Here is an 18015-nt window from a genome sequence, read left to right on the forward strand (position 1 = left end):
ATGGACCTTTGGTCTGACCCAGTATGGCCGTTCTTAGGCTATATCTACACTACGAAATTAGGTTGAATTTATAGAAGTTGGTTTTGTAGAAAGCGTTTTTATATAGTCGATTGTGTGTGTCCCCATAAAAATGCTCTAAGTGCATTTAGTCAGCGGAGTGCATCCACGGTACCGAGGCAGCCGTCGACTTCCGGAGTGTTGTACTGTGGGTAGCTATCCCACAGTTCCTGCAGTCTTCGCTGCCCATTTGAATTCTGGGTAGAAATCCCAATGCCTAATGGGGCAAAAACATTGTCGCGGGTGGTTCTGGGTACATATTGTCAGGCACCCCCTTCCTTCCCTTCCTCCTTCCCTCCCTCCGTGAAAAGAATGGCAGACAATCGTTTTGCGCCTTTTTTCCTGGGTTACCCGTGCAGACACCATACCACGACAAGCATGGAGCTCGCTCAGCGTCACCGTATGTCTCCTGCATGCTGGCAGATACGGTACTGTATTGCTACACAGCAGCAGCTCATTGCCTTTTGGCAGCAGACAGTGCAGTATGACTGGTAGCCATCATCGCTGTACTCCAGGGTGCTCTTTTAGCCAACCTCAGTGAGGTTGGTCAGGGGTGCCTGGGCAAACATGGGAGTGACTCAGCCAGGTCATTTCCCTTTTAAGTTTAGTCTCATGGCGATTCAGTCCTGCCCGCAGTCCTACTGCACCGTCTTCTAATAAGCACGCAGGAGACGACAACGGCCAGCAGTCATACTGCACCGTTCATGGCGTGGAACGCCGATTCTGGGCCCCGGGAAACAAGCACAGAGTGGTGGGACCGCATAGCGTTGCGGGTCTGGGATGATTCCTAGAGGCTGTGATACTTTCACATGCTTAAGTGAACTTTCATGGAACTTTGTGACTTGCTTTCCCCTGCCCTGAGGCACAAGAATACCAAGATGAGAGTAGCCCCCACAGTTCACAAGCAAGTGGCAATAGCCCTGTGGAAGCTTGCAACACCAGACAGCTACCGGTCAGTTGGGAATCAATTTGGAGTGGGCAAATCTACTGTGGGGGCTGCTGTGATGCAAGTAGCCAACGCAATCAAAAATCTGCTGATAACAAGAGTAGTGACCCTGGGAAATGGGCAGGTCACAGTGGATGGCTTTGCTGCAATGGGATTCCCTAACTGTGGTGGGGCCATAGACGGAACCCATATCCCTATCCTGGTACCGGAGCACCAAGGCAGCAAGTACATAAACCGAAAGGGGTACTTTTCAATGGTGCTGCACACACTGGTGGATCACAAGGGACATTTCACCAACGTCAACGTGGGATGGCCAGGAAAGGTACATGATGCTCGCATCTTCAGGAACTCTGGTCTGTTTCAAAAGCTGCAGCAAGGGACTTTATTCCCAGACCAGAAAATAACCGTTGGGGATGTTGAAATGCCTACAATTACCCTTGGGGACTCAGCCAACCCCTTAATGCCATGGCTCATGAAGCCATACACAGGCACTCTGGACAGTAGTCAGGAGCTGTTCAACTATAGGCTGAGCAAGTACAGAATGGTGGTAGAATGTGCATTTGAGCATTTAAAAGTGCGCTGGTGCAGTTTACTGACTAGGTTAGACCTCAGCGAAACCAATATTCCCGTTGTTATTGCTGCTTGCTGTGTGTTCCACAATATCTGTGAGAGTAAGGGGAAGACGTTTATGGCGGGGTGGGAGGTTGAGGCAAATAGCCTGGCAGCTGATTATGCGCAGCCAGACACCAGGACAGTTAGAAGAATACAGGATTGTGCGGTGCGCATCAGAGAAGCTTTGAAAACCAGTTTCATGACTGGCCAGGGTACTGTGTGACACTTCTGTTTGTTTCTCCTTGATGGAACCCCCCCAGTTTCACTCTACTTTCCTGTAAGCTAAGCACCCTCCCCTCCCCGCTTCGATCACTGCTTGCAGAGGCAATAAAGTCATTGTTGCTTCACATTCATGCATTCTTTATTTATTCATCACACAAATAGGGGGATAACTGCCAAGGTAGCCCGGGAGGGGTGGTGGAGGAGGGAAGCACTGGGTGGGGTGCTGGAGAAGGGAAGGACAAGGCCACACAGCACTTTAAAAGTTTAACACTTTAAAAAAACTTATTGAATCCTAGCCTTCTGTTGCTTGGGCAATCCTCTGGGGTGGAGTGGCTGCGTGGCCAGAGGGCCCCCCCACCGCATTCTTGGGCGCCTGGGTGAGGAGGCTATGGAACTTGTGGAGGAGGGCGGTATGTTACACAGGGGCTATAGCGGCAGTCTGTGCTTCTGCTGCCTTTCCTGCAGCTCAATCATACGCTGGAACATATGAGTTTGATTCTCCAGCAGCCTGAAGCATTGACTCCTGCCTTCTTTCAGCAAGCTGACGCCACCTACCATCTTCAGCCCATCACCTTTCCTCGCGGTCATGTTGTGTTTTCCTGCACTCTGAGATTGTCTGCCTCCATGTATTTTGCTGTGCTCTCTCAGTGTGGGAGGACAGCTTGAGGTCAGAGAACATTTCATCACGAGTGCGTTTTTTTCGCCTTCTAATCTTCGCTAGCCTCTGGGAAGGAGAAACATATGCAGCTGGTGGAGGCGAAAAAAAGGGACAGTGGTAGTTAAAAAGACACATTTTACAGAACAATGGGTACACTCTTTTACAGTAAGCCTTGCTGTTATCACATAGCACATGTGCTTTCATTACAAGGTTGCATTTTGCCTCTTGAGGGTATGCCGGTTTGGTGTGAGAGATCACTCACACAGGGCCGGGCAGCAGAATTTGGCTTGCAGGCAGCCATGGTAAACCACAGTCTTTTGGCTTCTTTAACCTTCATAACGATGTGGGAATGGTTTCAAACAGCAGCACCCTTATTTCCCATACGAAGTAGCCATTGGGTTGGCCATTAAAAATAGGTTGGCAATTTAAAAGGAGGGGCTGCGGTTTCCGGGTTCATGTGCAGCAGAAACCCAACCCTCCCCCACGCCCCAGGCCCCCCACACACGCAATTCTCTGGGATGATGGCTTCACCTCCTCCCCCAACCGCGTGGCTAACAGCAGGGAAAATTTCTGTTCAGCCACAGGCAAACAGCCCAGCAGGAACGGGCACCTCTGAATGTCCACTTACTAAAACCACCCTATTTCAACCAGGTGACCATAAATGATATCACTCTCCTGAGGGTAACACAGAGATAAAGAACGGATGTTGTTTGAATGCCAGCAAACACCGGGACCATACGCTGCAATGCTTCGTTCTGCAATGATTTCCGACTACGTGCTACTGGCCTGGGGCTGTAAAATGCCCTACCATGGAGGACGGAGTAAGGCTGCCCTCCCCAGAAACCTTTTGCAAAGGCTTTGGGAGTACATCCAGGAGAGCTTTATGGAGATGTCCCTGGAGGATTTCCGCTCCATCCCCAGAAACGTTAACGGACTTTTCCAGTAGCTGTACTGGCCGCGTATGCCAGGGCAAATTAAATAATTAAACACGCTTGCTTTTAAACCATGTATAATATTTACAAAGGTACACTCACCAGAGGTCCCTTCTCTGCCTTCAGGGTCCAGAAGCCCGCCTTGGGTGGGTTCAGGGGGTACTGGGTCCAGGTCCAGGGTGATAAACAGATCCTGGCTGTTGGGGAAACCGATTTCTCCGATTCCTTGCTGTGAGCTATCTTCCTCGCCCCCAAAACCCGCTTCCATGTTGCCTCCCACTCCTTGGACGGAGTCAAAACACAGGGTTGGGATAGTGGTGGCTGCACCCCCTAGAATGGCATGCTGCTCATCACAGAAGCAGCATGTCTGGGGCTCTGAACCGGAGCGTCCGTTTGCCTCTGTTTTTTTGGTAGGCTTGCCTGAGATCCTTAATTTTCACGCGGCACTGCTGCAGGTCCCTGTTATAGACTCTGTCCTTCACGCCACTGGAGAATTTTTTCAAATATTTTGGCATTTTGTCTTTTTGAAAGGAGTTCTACCAGCGCAGATTCATCTCCCCATACAGCGATCAGATCCCGTACCTCCCGTTCGGTCCATACTGGAGCTCTTCGACGATTCTGGGACTGCATGGTCTCCTGTGATGATGAGCTCTGCATGGTGACCTGTGCAGGTGAGATCGCCATGCTGGCCAAACAGGAAATGAGATTCAAAAGTTTGCGGGCCTTTTCCTGTATACCTAGCCAGTGCATCTGAGTTGAGAGCACTGTCCAGAGCTGTCACAGCTGAACACTCTGGCATAGCTCCTGGAGGCCAATACCGTTGAATTGCATCCACAGTACCCCAAATTCAACCAGGCAAGGCCGATTTCAGGGCTAATCCCCTCGTCAGGGGTGGAGTAAAGAAATTGATTTTAAGAGCCTTTTAAGTCGAAAAAAAAGGGGTTCGTCATGTGGACGGGTGCAGGGTTAAATAGAGATAATGCCGCTAAATTCGACCTAAACTCATAGTGTAGACCAGGCCTTAGACACTGACCCTGGGTATGCACTCTGTTCACTAGCCCTCTCTGAAGTCCACATTGTGATGTATTTACTGCTACTGAATCCCGATAACACTGGTATCAAGATAGCTTGAATTTAAGCACTGGTCATAGATTCACAGATTATCAAGCAATCTGATCAACTAGTCTGACCTCCTGAATTAATTCCTTGTCTAGTGGCCAAGGCACTGACCTGGAACATCGGGAAAATCTGGATCATTCTCTTCTGCACTACAGAACTCCTCTGACTTTAGCCTACATTTGAGAATGTGAGCAAAGGCAGTGCATAACTTCTGCTGTGTATACATACCCTAAAGCTAAGGGAGAAGAAGGCAGCCTGCCTGCCTGCTTAAGTGGTGTATCTAACTGACAGCTCATGATAGTAGTGGGCAGGCTGTTGGTTTCTAGAATATACGCCTAAATGGACTGGGACCTGCCAGATGGAGAGGGTGTATCCGCATGAAACAGTACCACAGTTAAAATAAGAAGTGGTGTTTTGGCTACATTTTTTTTTTTTTAAACTAAAAGGGAGGGCTGAAATCTGTTGACCTTTTGGACATGCTGAAAAGCTTGCCTATTTTCACAGGCTTCTGGGAAGTCGAGAGCATAGATAAAAGGGGTGTTTGTTGGGAAGAGACACTTTTCTTAGTTTTCCGGCTGGCTACTGTCAAAAGTGGTTGTGAAAGGAGGCTGCTGGATTTACAGATATTTTCATTAAATTGTGTTTTTACTGCTAGTCAGGAGCACCTAAATTTGACATATTAACTGCAGTCCAAAAATGAAAATTCAGACTCAGATCAACTGACACCACACAATTTTGGAGTTCAGAGAGGAACATAATGCATTTTAAGGGATATGTCAGTATTCCTTTTAAAAATGCCCATAAAATATATAAAGCATGATGCTAAAAGATATGCAAAAGGGCAGTGTCTTATACAGTACTGGTAAAACATCAACCACAGTAAGAGACCATGTGCAGTGTTGCAATTTTAAATTTAAACACATTCCACCACTAAAAAAAACATCCTTGTAAAGAATGTATTACATTGTTATTAATAATCTGAACAAATATTGTGTGACAACTATATACACACACACCCACCCCTATTCCAACAATATAGCACCACATTTTTCAAGTGTAATGTTTGTTTTTTGAATCAAGAAACGTAGATTTTAATGACAGGTTTCAGAGTAGCAGCCATGTTAGTCTGTATTTGCAAAAAGAAAAGGAGGACTTGTGGCACCTTAGAAACTAACATTTATTTGAGCATAAGCTTTCGTGAGCGACAGCTCACTTTATTTCCACTGAATGCATCCAGTAGCTGTAGCTGACGAAAGCTTATGCTCAAATAAATTTGTTAGTCTCTAAGGTGCCACAAGTACTCCTTTTCTTTTTGTAGATTTTAATGTACTAGGAAAGGCATCAATTCTTTTGTCAAATATTTGAGAACTACAGCTTCACTCAAACTTACTAGCAGTTTTATAAGCTGAATGTGATAATTACTGCTATAAAGGTACAGAAATCACAAGCAGGCTAATAATACAGTGCAGTGTATCCATACTCAAGCACTCTAATGGTCACACAATTGTACATTATATTGTAGCTCTCAGTGTAACTGGGTTCTGCTAATGACTGTGCTTGTTCAAAACCCAAAAGCTCAAACAAAGCACACTTAACAATAAAACAAAACACAAATGACTATTCAAAGTGTATCTATTTAAATTAGGGCTGTCAAGTGCTTAAAAAAATTAATTGTGATTAATCATGCAATTAATTGCACTGTTAATATTTAATATTTTTGGATTTTTTCTACATTTTCAAATATATTGATTTTAATTGCAACACAGAATACAAAATGTACAATGCTCACTTTCTATTTTTCATTACAAATATTTACACTGTAAAACAACAAGAGAAATAGTATTTTTTAATTCCCCCATTATAAGTACCGTAGTAGGATCTCATTGTGAAAGTTGAATGATCATGAAAGTAGAATTATGTACAAAAAAAACTGCATTCAAAAATAAAACAATGTAAAATTCTAGAGCCTCCAAGTCCACTCAGTCCTACTTCTTGTTCAGCCAACCACTAAGACAAACAAGTTTGTTTATATTTGCAGGAGATAATGCTGCCTACTTCTGGTTTACAATGTCACCTGAAAGCGAGAACAGGCGTTCACATGGCACTGCTGTAGCTGAGGTCGCATGATATTTATGTGCCAGATGCACTGAAGATTCACATGCCCTTTCATGCATTAACCACCATTCCAGAGGACATGCGTCCATGCTAATGACAGGTTCTGCTCGATAACAATTCAAAGCAGTGTGGACCAACGCATGTCCATTTCCATCATCTGAGTAAAATTCCGCCAGCAGAAGGCTGATTATCTTTTTTGGTGGTTCGTGTTCTGTAGTTTCCGCATCGGAGTGTTGCTCTTTTAAGACTTCTGAAAGCATGCTCCACACCTCATCCCTCTCAGATTTTGGAAGGCACTTCAGACTCTTAAACCTTGGGTCGACTGCTGTAGCTATCTTTAGAAATCTCACACTGGTACCTTCTTTGCATTTTGTCAAATCTGCAGTGAAAGCGTTCTTAAAAACAAACAAACGTGCTGAGTCATCAGAGACTACTATAACATGAAATATATGGCAGAATGCGGGTAAAACACAGAGCAGGAGACATATAATTCTCCCCCAAGGAGTTCAGTCACAAATTTAATTAATGCCTTATTTTTTTAACGAGCATCATCAGCATGGAAGCATGTCCTATGGAATGGTGGCCAAAGCATGAAGGGGCATACCTGGCAGGTAAATACCTTGCAACGCCGGCTACAAAAGTGCCATGTGAACTCCTGTTCTCACTTTCAGGTGACATAAATAAGAAGCGGGCAGCATTATCTCCCATAAAAGTAAACAAACTTGTTTGTCTTAGTGGTTGGCTGAACAAGTAGGACTGAGCGGACTTGGAGGCTCTAAAGTTTTACTTAACTGCACTCAAAAACAAAAAAAAAAAATCTACATTTGTAAGTTGCACTTTCACAATAAAGAAATTACACTCCAGTACCTGTATGAGGTAAATTGAAAAATAGTATTTCTTTTGTTTATCATTTTTACAGTGTAAATATTTGTAATAAAAAATAATATAGAGTGAGCACTGTACACTTTGTATTCCGTGTTGTAATTGAAGTCAATATATTTGACAATGTAGAATCATAGAATATCAGGGTTGGAAGGGACCTCAGGAGATCATCTTGTCCAACCCCCTGCTCAAAGCAGAGCCAATCCTCAATTTTTGCCCCGATCCCTAAATGGCCCCCTCAAGGATTGAACTCACAACCCTGGGTTTAGCAGGCCAATGCTCATACCACTGAGCTATCCCTCCCCCCCGATAAGAAAAACATCCAAAAATATTTAATAAATTTCAATTGGTATTCTACAGTTTAACAGTATGATTAAAACTGTGATTAATTTTTTTGAGTTATTCGTGTGAGTTAACTGCAATTAATCCACATCCCTAATTTAAATTTCACCTTGATCAAATCAACACCAAGAAAGAAGATTAAACAATAATTGGCACCTAGTCAGTGCCAAACACTGCCTTCCCACCTAAACCATTGCTTTTGCTAACCATTTCCCTTGCCCAACTTGCTTTGTTCCTATATAAGCAGCTATTTATCTTTCCGCATTTTACATACCCACACTACCTTCCTCCCCAGATACAAACTTCAGCCTTCCCAAAATTATCTGGCTATGAAGCATTTTTACCAGCTTTATTGGTTTCACATGTCTTCCTATATCATGAATTCAAGCCTCTTCACTAGAAAGAAGTAACGACAGCTGAGAAGATGCACCATGATGAGTTTTCTGTTTGTTAAAGGAGAGAATTCATTCAAGTCTTCATTCAAAACAAAAATACTCTGCACAATCTACATATGCTTGTTTTAAAACTGGGGTTTTTACCACCTATTTGCTGCCCCCAAACTCTTTTGAATGCCATTATACATAATCAAAATGTTTTCCACTAGATAGCTACAATACTGTGGACTTTACATGACAAGACTCACCTACTAAGCAAATACTTCCTTCCAAACCACGATTATTTTGTTTGAACAGACCATAGTCACAAGACCAGCTCAGCCTTATCCAAGTCTTACAGCTAGCTACATTTAGAGCTGGAATCAAAGGATTAGCTACAGGAGAAGTGAATGTTAGTCTAGTACGGGGTAATCAATAGACATACCGTGGGCCAAATCCAGACCGCCAGACGCTTTTGAATGGACAGCAAAAATCTTTTTATTTCTTATTATTGTCATTGTTGTTATTTTTTCTGAAATCTGGACTTTGACTAAGAAATATGGACCTTGACAAAAATAACTGATTACCCCGGGTAGTCTTTGGGGGATTGTTTCACTTTGAACTAAAATGCTGCCTTGTAAATTATTTGAGATACTTCTGAACCAAATCTTTAGCTTGCTATCAAACAGTATTCCTGGGACTTCACAAGTTTTAAATTCATGACCAGTAGAAATTTGCTGAAATGTTTTCCTAGTTCTGATATCAAGATTAGTTTTAAATTTACCATTTCAAATATTTTATATATTATACAATCTTACTATATTTTGCCCACCCTTTGGTGGTTGTCAGGTTAAAGTGACACTATTAACATCTAATCAGTTTTTGAAAAGGTTTGAGATACTACCCATCTGCCCTAAGAACCCATCATTTTTTATAGTTTCGGAATCACATTTTCGTATTTTAAAAATATTTTTCTCTCCTTTTTCTGTGTGAAAGACCCAGAGTAAACTGACTATTCGCAGGAAACAGTGAAACTGATTATAAATAAAGTGCTGACAACTTCATAAAGTAAACTAAAAAAAATGAAAGTTTTCCTCTAACCTTTCTAGTAATCTTAGTGTTACCGATAGCATTAGGTTAAAACATTGACACGAGATTTTTAAATCGGCAGTGTCCTTTTCAAAAGGACACTAGTTGCTTTTCTCAAGAGGATTTATAAACCGGGTAGATTACTTAGTTTTTCAGAGTTTCTCTGAAAATTTTTCTTTAGTCACACCTATAATTGGTATTACATCAGATTGTCACAGCATACTATGCCAAATTCTTAAAGCAATATTCACACTTAACAGTAGAACATGCTTAGTGAAAAGCAGAATTGTTAACGAATAAGATGACTATATTTAGCCATCTCTCTTCACAAGTCTTGTGTTGACTGAAGACGCTTCAAATAAAACTGCTACTCAGTTACATGAGCACACTTGAGAGGATGTGGGTATCCTGCATGCATCACTTGATTCAGACATCTGATCAAGTTTGTTAAATGAATGGAGGATCCACTGTGCCTGCATTCTCCCTGTAGTTTGTATTTTAGTTAAGTCTGAGAACTTTTGAAATAAATGTGTTCTAGAAACACCAAACCCTATCACTTGCAACATCAGCAGCACAAAGTGACATGTCAATACCACCTTCCATCTGCTTGATACAGTAGAGTACCCTAAAAAACAGCTAAGGACTGCACTTATGAGAAATATTATACAAGTACATTTGAAATTTAATAAACTATGTCAAAGTTTGTCATAATGTTAAACTCTTTCCATCCAGCTGTTTGTAATAATCCTTTTGGAATTACTAATTTTCTGTCCTTCATTCACAGATACTTAAGTGCTCCTAGCATTGATTTCTCCTTTTAAATTAATACAGAAAAATCCACAGATAGATTTTTCACACAGATGAAAAAGCTAGTCAAATCTGGAGCCTAACACCTCTAGCAGTATCTATTTATGGACAGAGTGCACTACGTCTACTACCGTGCTTTCAGATAACCCCATTACAACTCTATTCCACTAGCAAAATACGTAGGACCTCACCTGCCCAGTAACAGAAACTGAATTAAGGTTCTGACTACAACACAAGATAGACCCATGCAAGGGGACATGTAACCAGGACAAGGAACAACTGCATTGTCACTGGGTCCACAGCAGTTGTATCTGCAGCATAGACAAGCTTCAATGTTTTTGTTTAAGGAAACTCAAAACAAAAACAACCCATCTCTACAATGAACAGTCAGGTCAGCCCAACACTTGAGAATTAGCATCCCTTCTACTGCTCTTTAAACAAATCAATCAAGCCATATTTGGAACTACTAAGAGTATCTTCTTAAGCACAATATATAAAAGATACTGCAAGCTGACTTTAGAATACAAAGTCAGCAAATAGCAAAGTGCTCCTCCAATTTTATAACCTATGCACCTAAACATCTATGTATAACAACATTTTTCAGCCCTTGTGTCATTGAACTTTACAATTTAATAACCCTCCGAATATTTACTGTATCTTGGGAGGATAGGAAAAACCCCTCACAAGCTACAATATAGAATGCTCATTGTATTGATTTACTAGTTATTGCAACACCAATTTATTTTAACAACTAAAATAAGTTAGCCTGAGTTCAGCTACCCTCGGCAGTGCCATAGTCTACTGCTCAAGAGCAACTGAACAAGTGTGAATCCAGATAAGAGTCTGCATCTTTCAGGTACAGGCAACTGGGGTTAACACAAAGAATTAACATTTATGGTAATTCCTCACTCCTACTACAGCTACATAGCAATTCTACCAGTCATCCAGTAATAGCCTATTCTAGTGCACTAATCAGAGAATGGCTGTCTTTCGTCTTTGGCTTCAAATTATTAGGTTGAATATTTTATACAGAAAGATAACCCAAGATTACTTCTAGTAGTTCAATGTAAAATGTATTTTGCAAATTTTAAATTGAAGAACAGAAGGCTGCTTTTTCCCCTAGCCAGAATGAGAAGCGCAGCAAGCCAGGTTATAATTTTTAATGAGCCAACGCACAAAAGAATGACTCTTCACTGTTTAAGAGGGAGAAAATCTTAAACTGGCACAGGATGTGGGTTAACCAGACAGTTACTTGTAGAAACTGAATTATTCTAGAGTCTATGAACTCAAGGCTTCAAATCTCTCACTTCAAAACAAAGTCTGGAAGTGTACTTTGCTTCATTATAAAAAAAAAGTGATACTTGATCATATTCTTCCCCTTTAGCTCCTGCAATGACATAATTCCTGATCTTTCTTCAGCCAGATCAGAGATGTACTGGAGACTGCTCAGTGTTACTTTTGTATTTTAATCACCTCTTTATTAGAATCATCTGTTCACCAATGATTTTTATCCAAGTTTGCCCCAGTAAGTTGCAGAATGGGGGGAAACAAACCAATGGAAAAGGTAGTCTGTTTTTCATCGTTTTCTCTGTTGTAATGCACACCAATGTGTATATTATTACACATGAAAGGAAAAGACAAATTAAGCTTTAATTAGAATCCTTTTCTTCTCCAATGTAGAACAGGATGACAGAAAGGTGCACAATACACTTTAACAACCTATTATATGCAGGTGTTTGGGAGAGGACATAGGATAAATAAAAAGACTTAGTAAACTACAGATCCAGGAGCCCAGACACTTTAAACAAGGCACAGGGTGGAACCGCTTCCCAGTAATAAACTAAGGAAGGAGCCAGACCCACGGCTATCACTTTCCCAACCGCAATGACAAGCCAGAGCAGACAAACAACGGGGACTACTCCTACCATGTAATGAAAACAAGGCCAGGGCAACAACAAACACCCTTCACCCCGACAGGGCGTACGGGGAGAGAACACTAAACCTACTCGTGGGTTCTACCCAGAAACTTCCCCACCGCACCCCCTCCTAGTCCCCCTTCCTCCCTGCACCCCCAGCCCCCCCATCCTGCCTGCAACCCCCCCCTTCCTGCACCGTCCCACCTAGCCCCCTTGCCCATCACATCCACCCCCCTCGCGCGCTCATCTCCCTCCTCTCGTCCCTTCCCCGGCAACCCACTGGCAGAGTCCCCGCACTTCGCCATCCCCCATGCAGCCCCCTCGGTGCCCCTGCCCCGCCACCCGCTCACCTGCCGCCGGGCCGGGTCTCCTCCTCTTCCTCCTCCTCCTCGGGCTCCTGCTCCCCGGGCCCCGCAGCCGCCACCCCGGCCTCATCGTCCTCCACGATCCCGTCGGGCCCAGCGGGGAGAGCGGCCGGGGCCGCGGCTGCCCCGAGCCCGAACCCGACCTCGCCTCCACGGGCATCGCCGCGAGCCGGCTCGGGGGCCGCCGCCCCCAGCAGCACCAGCACGGCCAGGGCAGCCAGAGCGCTCCGGCACCGCGGCGCCCGCATGGAGCGGCCCCCTCAGCCCGGCCCCGCCGCGCCGGCCGCTAGGACATGAACACTCGCTCCCGCCACCAGGAGAACTGGGCACCGCCACGCCGCAACCAACCCTGCTCAGCCCGCCCCCTCCCGCCTGCCCGCGGCCACGTACCGGCGTCCTGCGCACAACCGCACATGCTGCTTCCCCCCCCCCCTCCGCCTCCGAGGGAGGAAACCCATTTGACAGACTTGGTGTCGTTCGAACCAGTACCTGTTTCTGATTGGTCTATCTGGCTCGACCGGGCGGGCACAGTGACGATGTTTGTCAACACACCTGCTGACCAATGAGATGTGTACGCAGTCTCGCATACTAAATCAGACTGGCCAATGGAAAGAAGTCACTTCCTTTCCTTCTCTGTGATTCGGTACTCCACCTTCAAACCTGTTCCTGATTGGATAATTTGGAGACGACAGATGCAGCGCGACGATTGGGGTCGGCTATCTCCGCCTCTTCCTGATTGGGCAACTCTAGTGTTTCATACGTGGCCGATTTTGAGTGTCGAAAGGGGCAGTCTCAATGGAGGCATCTGGGGCAAACCAAGAGGATGAGAAAATAGGGGGGTGTTTTAAAGGGACCGCGGCGGAATGGACTCGCCCGCTCTCAGGGGCCGGGGGAGCTGCAGAGACACAGTCAGGGCGGGGGCTTGAGCTATGCGAGGGCTACGTGACCCAGGATCTCCTGATTCTGACAGGAGGGGCCCTAAAGGATCCTGGGATATGGGTGACACCTAGGCCGGGAGCCAGGTATATGGTCTAGAGAGGGGGACCTGCTGCTTCTGTTCTCCCTGCTTCTTGACACGACCCCTGGGGATGGTCCGGGACATGGAGAGGCGGCAAATTCAGAACAGAGACAGGGAATTACTGTTTTCACCCAGCATGTGATTAGGCTGTGGAACTCACTGCCACAGGAAACTGTGGAGGCCAAGAACTTAGGAAGATTCAAAAAGGGATTGGGTGTTTATCTAGATAAGAAGAAGATCTAGATTTATCATAATTAATAATGTTTGTACTTCATGGTCGAAGAGACACAGACAAGGTTTTCATCTCGGGGCCAACAGACCAAAAACATCAAGACACTTGATCACAGCCTTTGATAGACCAAGGGACTACTTACACTTGATCTTAGCTCCAAGGAGCCGAAAAGCGCTAAAATAATGTCATGGATGGGATCTTAAACTTCATGCTTTGCAGCTTCGACCAATCTCTGATTATTAGATGGTAGGATGAGCATTCTGTGGTGGGCAGATTACCCTACCTCTGCCTGCTCTAGCGTTTTTACACCTTCCTTCTTCTGGTCGCTGTCAGAGACATGATACTTGCCTACATGGCCCTCAGATCTGATCCAGTATATTGATTCGTATGTTCAACAGTGAGGGACCACAACACATGGCACCATGACCCCTCAGCCTGATAATACAAGGTATTGCTGTGACGGCACTGGCCATGGCCATGACATTGAGACGTAGCATCAGTGCAGGATTTCATGGCACTTTGACAGCACAAGGCATCACCTTGACTGTGTGGGGCATTGCTGTGGCACTGACATATAGCGCCAGAGCAGGGCATTGCAGCACTCCCACAAGAGCATCAGTTTGATGGATGCTGGCCTTACAATGCTCTGTGTGGAAGAAGTCTTTATTTCTTACCTGTCTGTACTGTGCCATACACATTTGATATTATATACAAATAGTTAAAATGGTGTATAAGAGCTATTATTATAATTATTTATTTATGTGGCTGAGATATGTTGTGAAGTTTAGTTTTTGTCAACATGTTGCACCCTGGCGTGATGCTTTTTAGTGTAGTGATGTGTAGCATGATGTCATTCAGTTGTTTCCACAGTATGCATCCGATGAAGTGAGCTGTAGCTCACGAAAGCTCATGCTCAAATAAATTGGTTAGTCTCTAAGGTGCCACAAGTACTCCTTTTCTTTTTGCGAATACAGACTAACACGGCTGTTACTCTGAAACCTATCACACTGTGATGGCTGTTGAATGTATTGTTGTAGTGGAATGATATTTAGCTGCACTGTCAGCACATTACCTCTTGACATGATGATTAGACAGATTTTCATGGTATGATGTCATTGCATTGCCTTGTGGCATGATGGCATTCAGACATCTCAAAGCTATCTGAAAACTCTTAGACACATCAGCACTGCATTGTAACTTGGCATACTGATATTTAGGCCTTGTCTACACTACCGAGTTTTCTCGACAAAACAGCAGAGGTGTACACATTACAATGCTACTTTTGCCAGCAAAACTCTTCTGTTTTGTTAACAAAATAAAACCACCTTGATGAACTGCATAGAGCTTTTTGCACAAAGTTTTATCGACAAAGTGTCAGTGTAGACACTGCGCTTGGTTTTGTCACTGTAAATGGCCTCCAGGAGGTGTCCCATAATGCCCATCCTGACCGCTCTGGTCAGCAGTTCCAACTCCGCTGCCCTGCAGCCAGGTAAACAAGCATCTGCCCATCCCCTTTAAAGGCCTGGGAATTTTTCAAATTCCACTTCCTGTTTGCTCAGCATGGAGAGCTCACATTGCACCTTGATCATGGTGGCTCCACACGACAAACGCTCTCCCCCTGTACCACTGTGGAGCCGTTGGATCTGCTGAGTATATGGCAAGAGGAGGCTGTTCAGTTCCAGCTGTGCTCCAGCCACAGGAACTTTGATACCTATGGGCAGATTTCTCTTGGCTTGTGTGAAAAGAGCTACAAACGGGACATGGTGCAGCGCCAAGCGAAGATACAGGCGATGAGGCAGGCATACCAGAAGGCAAGGGAGGCAAACCATCACTTCAATGCTACACCGAAGACCTGCTGCTTCTACAAAGAGCTGGATGCTATCTTTGGTGGCGATCCCACCTTTGCTGCCAAGAGACCCATGGATACTTCTGCGGAGCTGGAGGTGGCAGAAAGTTGACTGAAGCCCGAGGATGAAGTCGTGGACGAAGAGGCGGAATTGGAGGATGTTGTGGAGCCCACGGCAGGGTCGCCAGGTAGGGTGGCAAGTCAGGAACACTTCTCCACTCCAGAGGTGTCTAGCTAGTCCGAGCAGTACATCTCCAGTGAGCAAGAAGCAGGAGAGGAGACCCCGGTAAGTGATCTTTTTGAGTTGATGCTGCTTGGTTATATGGCATTCAGCTTTCTTTTGCTTTGTGTACTGTAGAAGTGGGTGAAGGGACAGAAATGTGAAAGACTAGCTGTGTCTGAGTGTGCTACAAATACCCCTGTGCAGGTAAGCAGCGCAGCGGAACAGTGTGTTGATGCACACCAAGATTTCGTGGGAATCCTCCAGAGAGATCTCTAGGAAACTTTCTTGGACGTACTTGCCAATCCTCTGCCAAAGGTTCCTTGGCAGAGCTGCTTTGTTCTTCCCCCATTGAATGAAACTTTCTCATGCCACTCGGAAATCACTTGTGCAGGGACCAAAGCACTTACAGGCAAGTAGCATATGGACCAGGTCTGAAGTCACACATGTGTAGTAGATGCACCCTTACATCCTTGCTTACCCTCAGTAGTGAGATACCTGATTCAGTGATCCACACCTGTGGAAAATGATGGCAGAATATGGAGAATTTGGCAGAATGTGTCCCTAGTCGCCTGCACCGATACCCGTGAATTATCACCATCCTTCTTTACTCCAGGTGTTACCAGATTTGCCAGTTACTTTGGGGTATGTTCACTTATTAGGGTTACTCTTCTGGGGGTGGAGATTCTGTAATTCTATCAATGTACTGCGTGTGTCACTTGTGTTCTCATACAGAGCTCTACTTCTCCCTTCTGCATGCCCCTCCCAGTGGAGCTATCTTGCAGGACCTAGGTTCCCCAGGGGTGGGTTCCTCCAGCCCCAGAGTCAGATGAACACATGCACACGTTAACAGAGCATGTCTGAGAGGACTGGGTCAATCAGCACTCCCAAGCTGATCCCTTATATGTCCCTGGACTCAGCAGGCTGGGTCGAGCAACACTTTCAAGCTGTCACCCTCAGATGCCACGGGCACCGCACCGGAATAGAGTACACCTGAGCAGCTGGGTCGAGCAGCACTTTCGAGTTGCCATCTTCCTATGCTACAAGGTCAGCACAGATCTGTCCCCACTTTCATGTTACAATTGTTCTGGTAGTAACCCACTTGATGAGAAAACCCTACATGATTTTTGGGCGCTGCAGGGATCTTTACCTTAGGTAAGAGGAGCGTTACTGCAGAGCGAATGGGGAAGCCAAAAACACAAAAGAGAGAGAGTGAGAAAGGGAGGGAAGCAACCGGCGTAACCATAAAAGTTATTTATTGCTAGGTAATAACCATACAACAAGGAAAGCCAAACAAACAAAACAGTTACAATATTAAATGACAGGTTTCAGAGTAACAGCCGTGTTAGTCTGTATTCGCAAAAAGAAAAGGAGGACTTGTGGCACCTTAGAGACTAACCAATTTATTTGAGCATAAGCTTTTGTGAGCTACAGCTCACTTCATCGGATGCATACTGTGGAAAGTATAGAAGATCTTTTTATACACACAAAGCATGAAAAAATGGGTGTTTACCACTACAAAAGGTTTTCTCTCCCCCCACCCCACTCTCCTGTTGGTAATAGCTTATCTAAAGTGATCACTCTCCTTAGCTCACGAAAGCTCATGCTCAAATAAATTGGTTAGTCTCTAAGGTGCCACAAGTACTCCTTTTCTTTTTGCGAATACAGACTAACACGGCTGTTACTCTGAAACCTCTCCTTACAATGAGTATGATAATCAAGGTGGGCCATTTCCAGCACAAATCCAGGGTTTAACAAGAACGTCTGAGGAGGGGGGGAGGAGGTGGGAAAAAAAAGGGGAAATAGGTTACCTTGCACAATGACTTAGCCACTCCCAGTCTCTATTCAAGCCTAAGTTAATTGTATCCAATTTGCAAATGAATTCCAATTCAACAGTCTCTCGCTGGAGTCTGGTTTTGAAGTTTTTTTGTTGTAATATTGCAACTTTCATGTCTGTAATCGCATGACCAGAGAGATTGAAGTGTTCTCCGACTGGTTTATGAATGTTATCATTCTTGACATCTGATTTGTATCCATTTATTCTTTTACGTAGAGACTGTCCAGTTTGACCAATGTACATGGTAGAGGGGCATTGCTGGCACATGATGGCATATATCACATTGGTGGATGTGCAGGTGAACGAGCCTCTGATAGTGTGGCTGATGTTATTAGGCCCTGTGATGGTGTCCCCTGAATAGATATGTGGGTACAGTTGGCAACGGGCTTTGTTGCAAGGATAGGTTCCTGGGTGAGTGGTTCTGTT

The 18015-nt window shown here is 44.6% G+C and overlaps 1 protein-coding gene across 4 annotated transcripts in view; it reads right to left on the minus strand.

The window, feature by feature from the left end:
• The window catches only part of EIF2AK3 (eukaryotic translation initiation factor 2 alpha kinase 3), a 74498-nt gene extending 61738 nt beyond the window's left edge, over positions 1 to 12760 (minus strand). The window contains exons 1-4 of one of the 4 annotated variants that reach the window (XM_048849225.2): positions 12422 to 12491; positions 8230 to 8328; positions 3530 to 4112; positions 2393 to 2584 (exon numbers count right to left, since the gene is read on the minus strand). Coding sequence is in view for 1 of the 4 variants with exons in the window: in XM_048849224.2 (XP_048705181.1) it covers positions 12422 to 12684 (263 nt within the window). In the remaining 3 variants the exon portion in view is untranslated. Of the gene's footprint in view, positions 1 to 2392; positions 2585 to 3529; positions 4113 to 8229; positions 8329 to 12421 lie in introns of all 4 variants that reach the window. The other 3 variants (XM_048849226.2, XM_048849228.2, XM_048849224.2) reach the window with 3 other exon arrangements.
• Between the last annotated feature and the right edge of the window lie 5255 nt (positions 12761 to 18015).

This window comes from Caretta caretta, chromosome 4, assembly GCF_965140235.1.
Source record: "Caretta caretta isolate rCarCar2 chromosome 4, rCarCar1.hap1, whole genome shotgun sequence".
Taxonomy (NCBI): Eukaryota; Metazoa; Chordata; order Testudines; family Cheloniidae; genus Caretta; species Caretta caretta.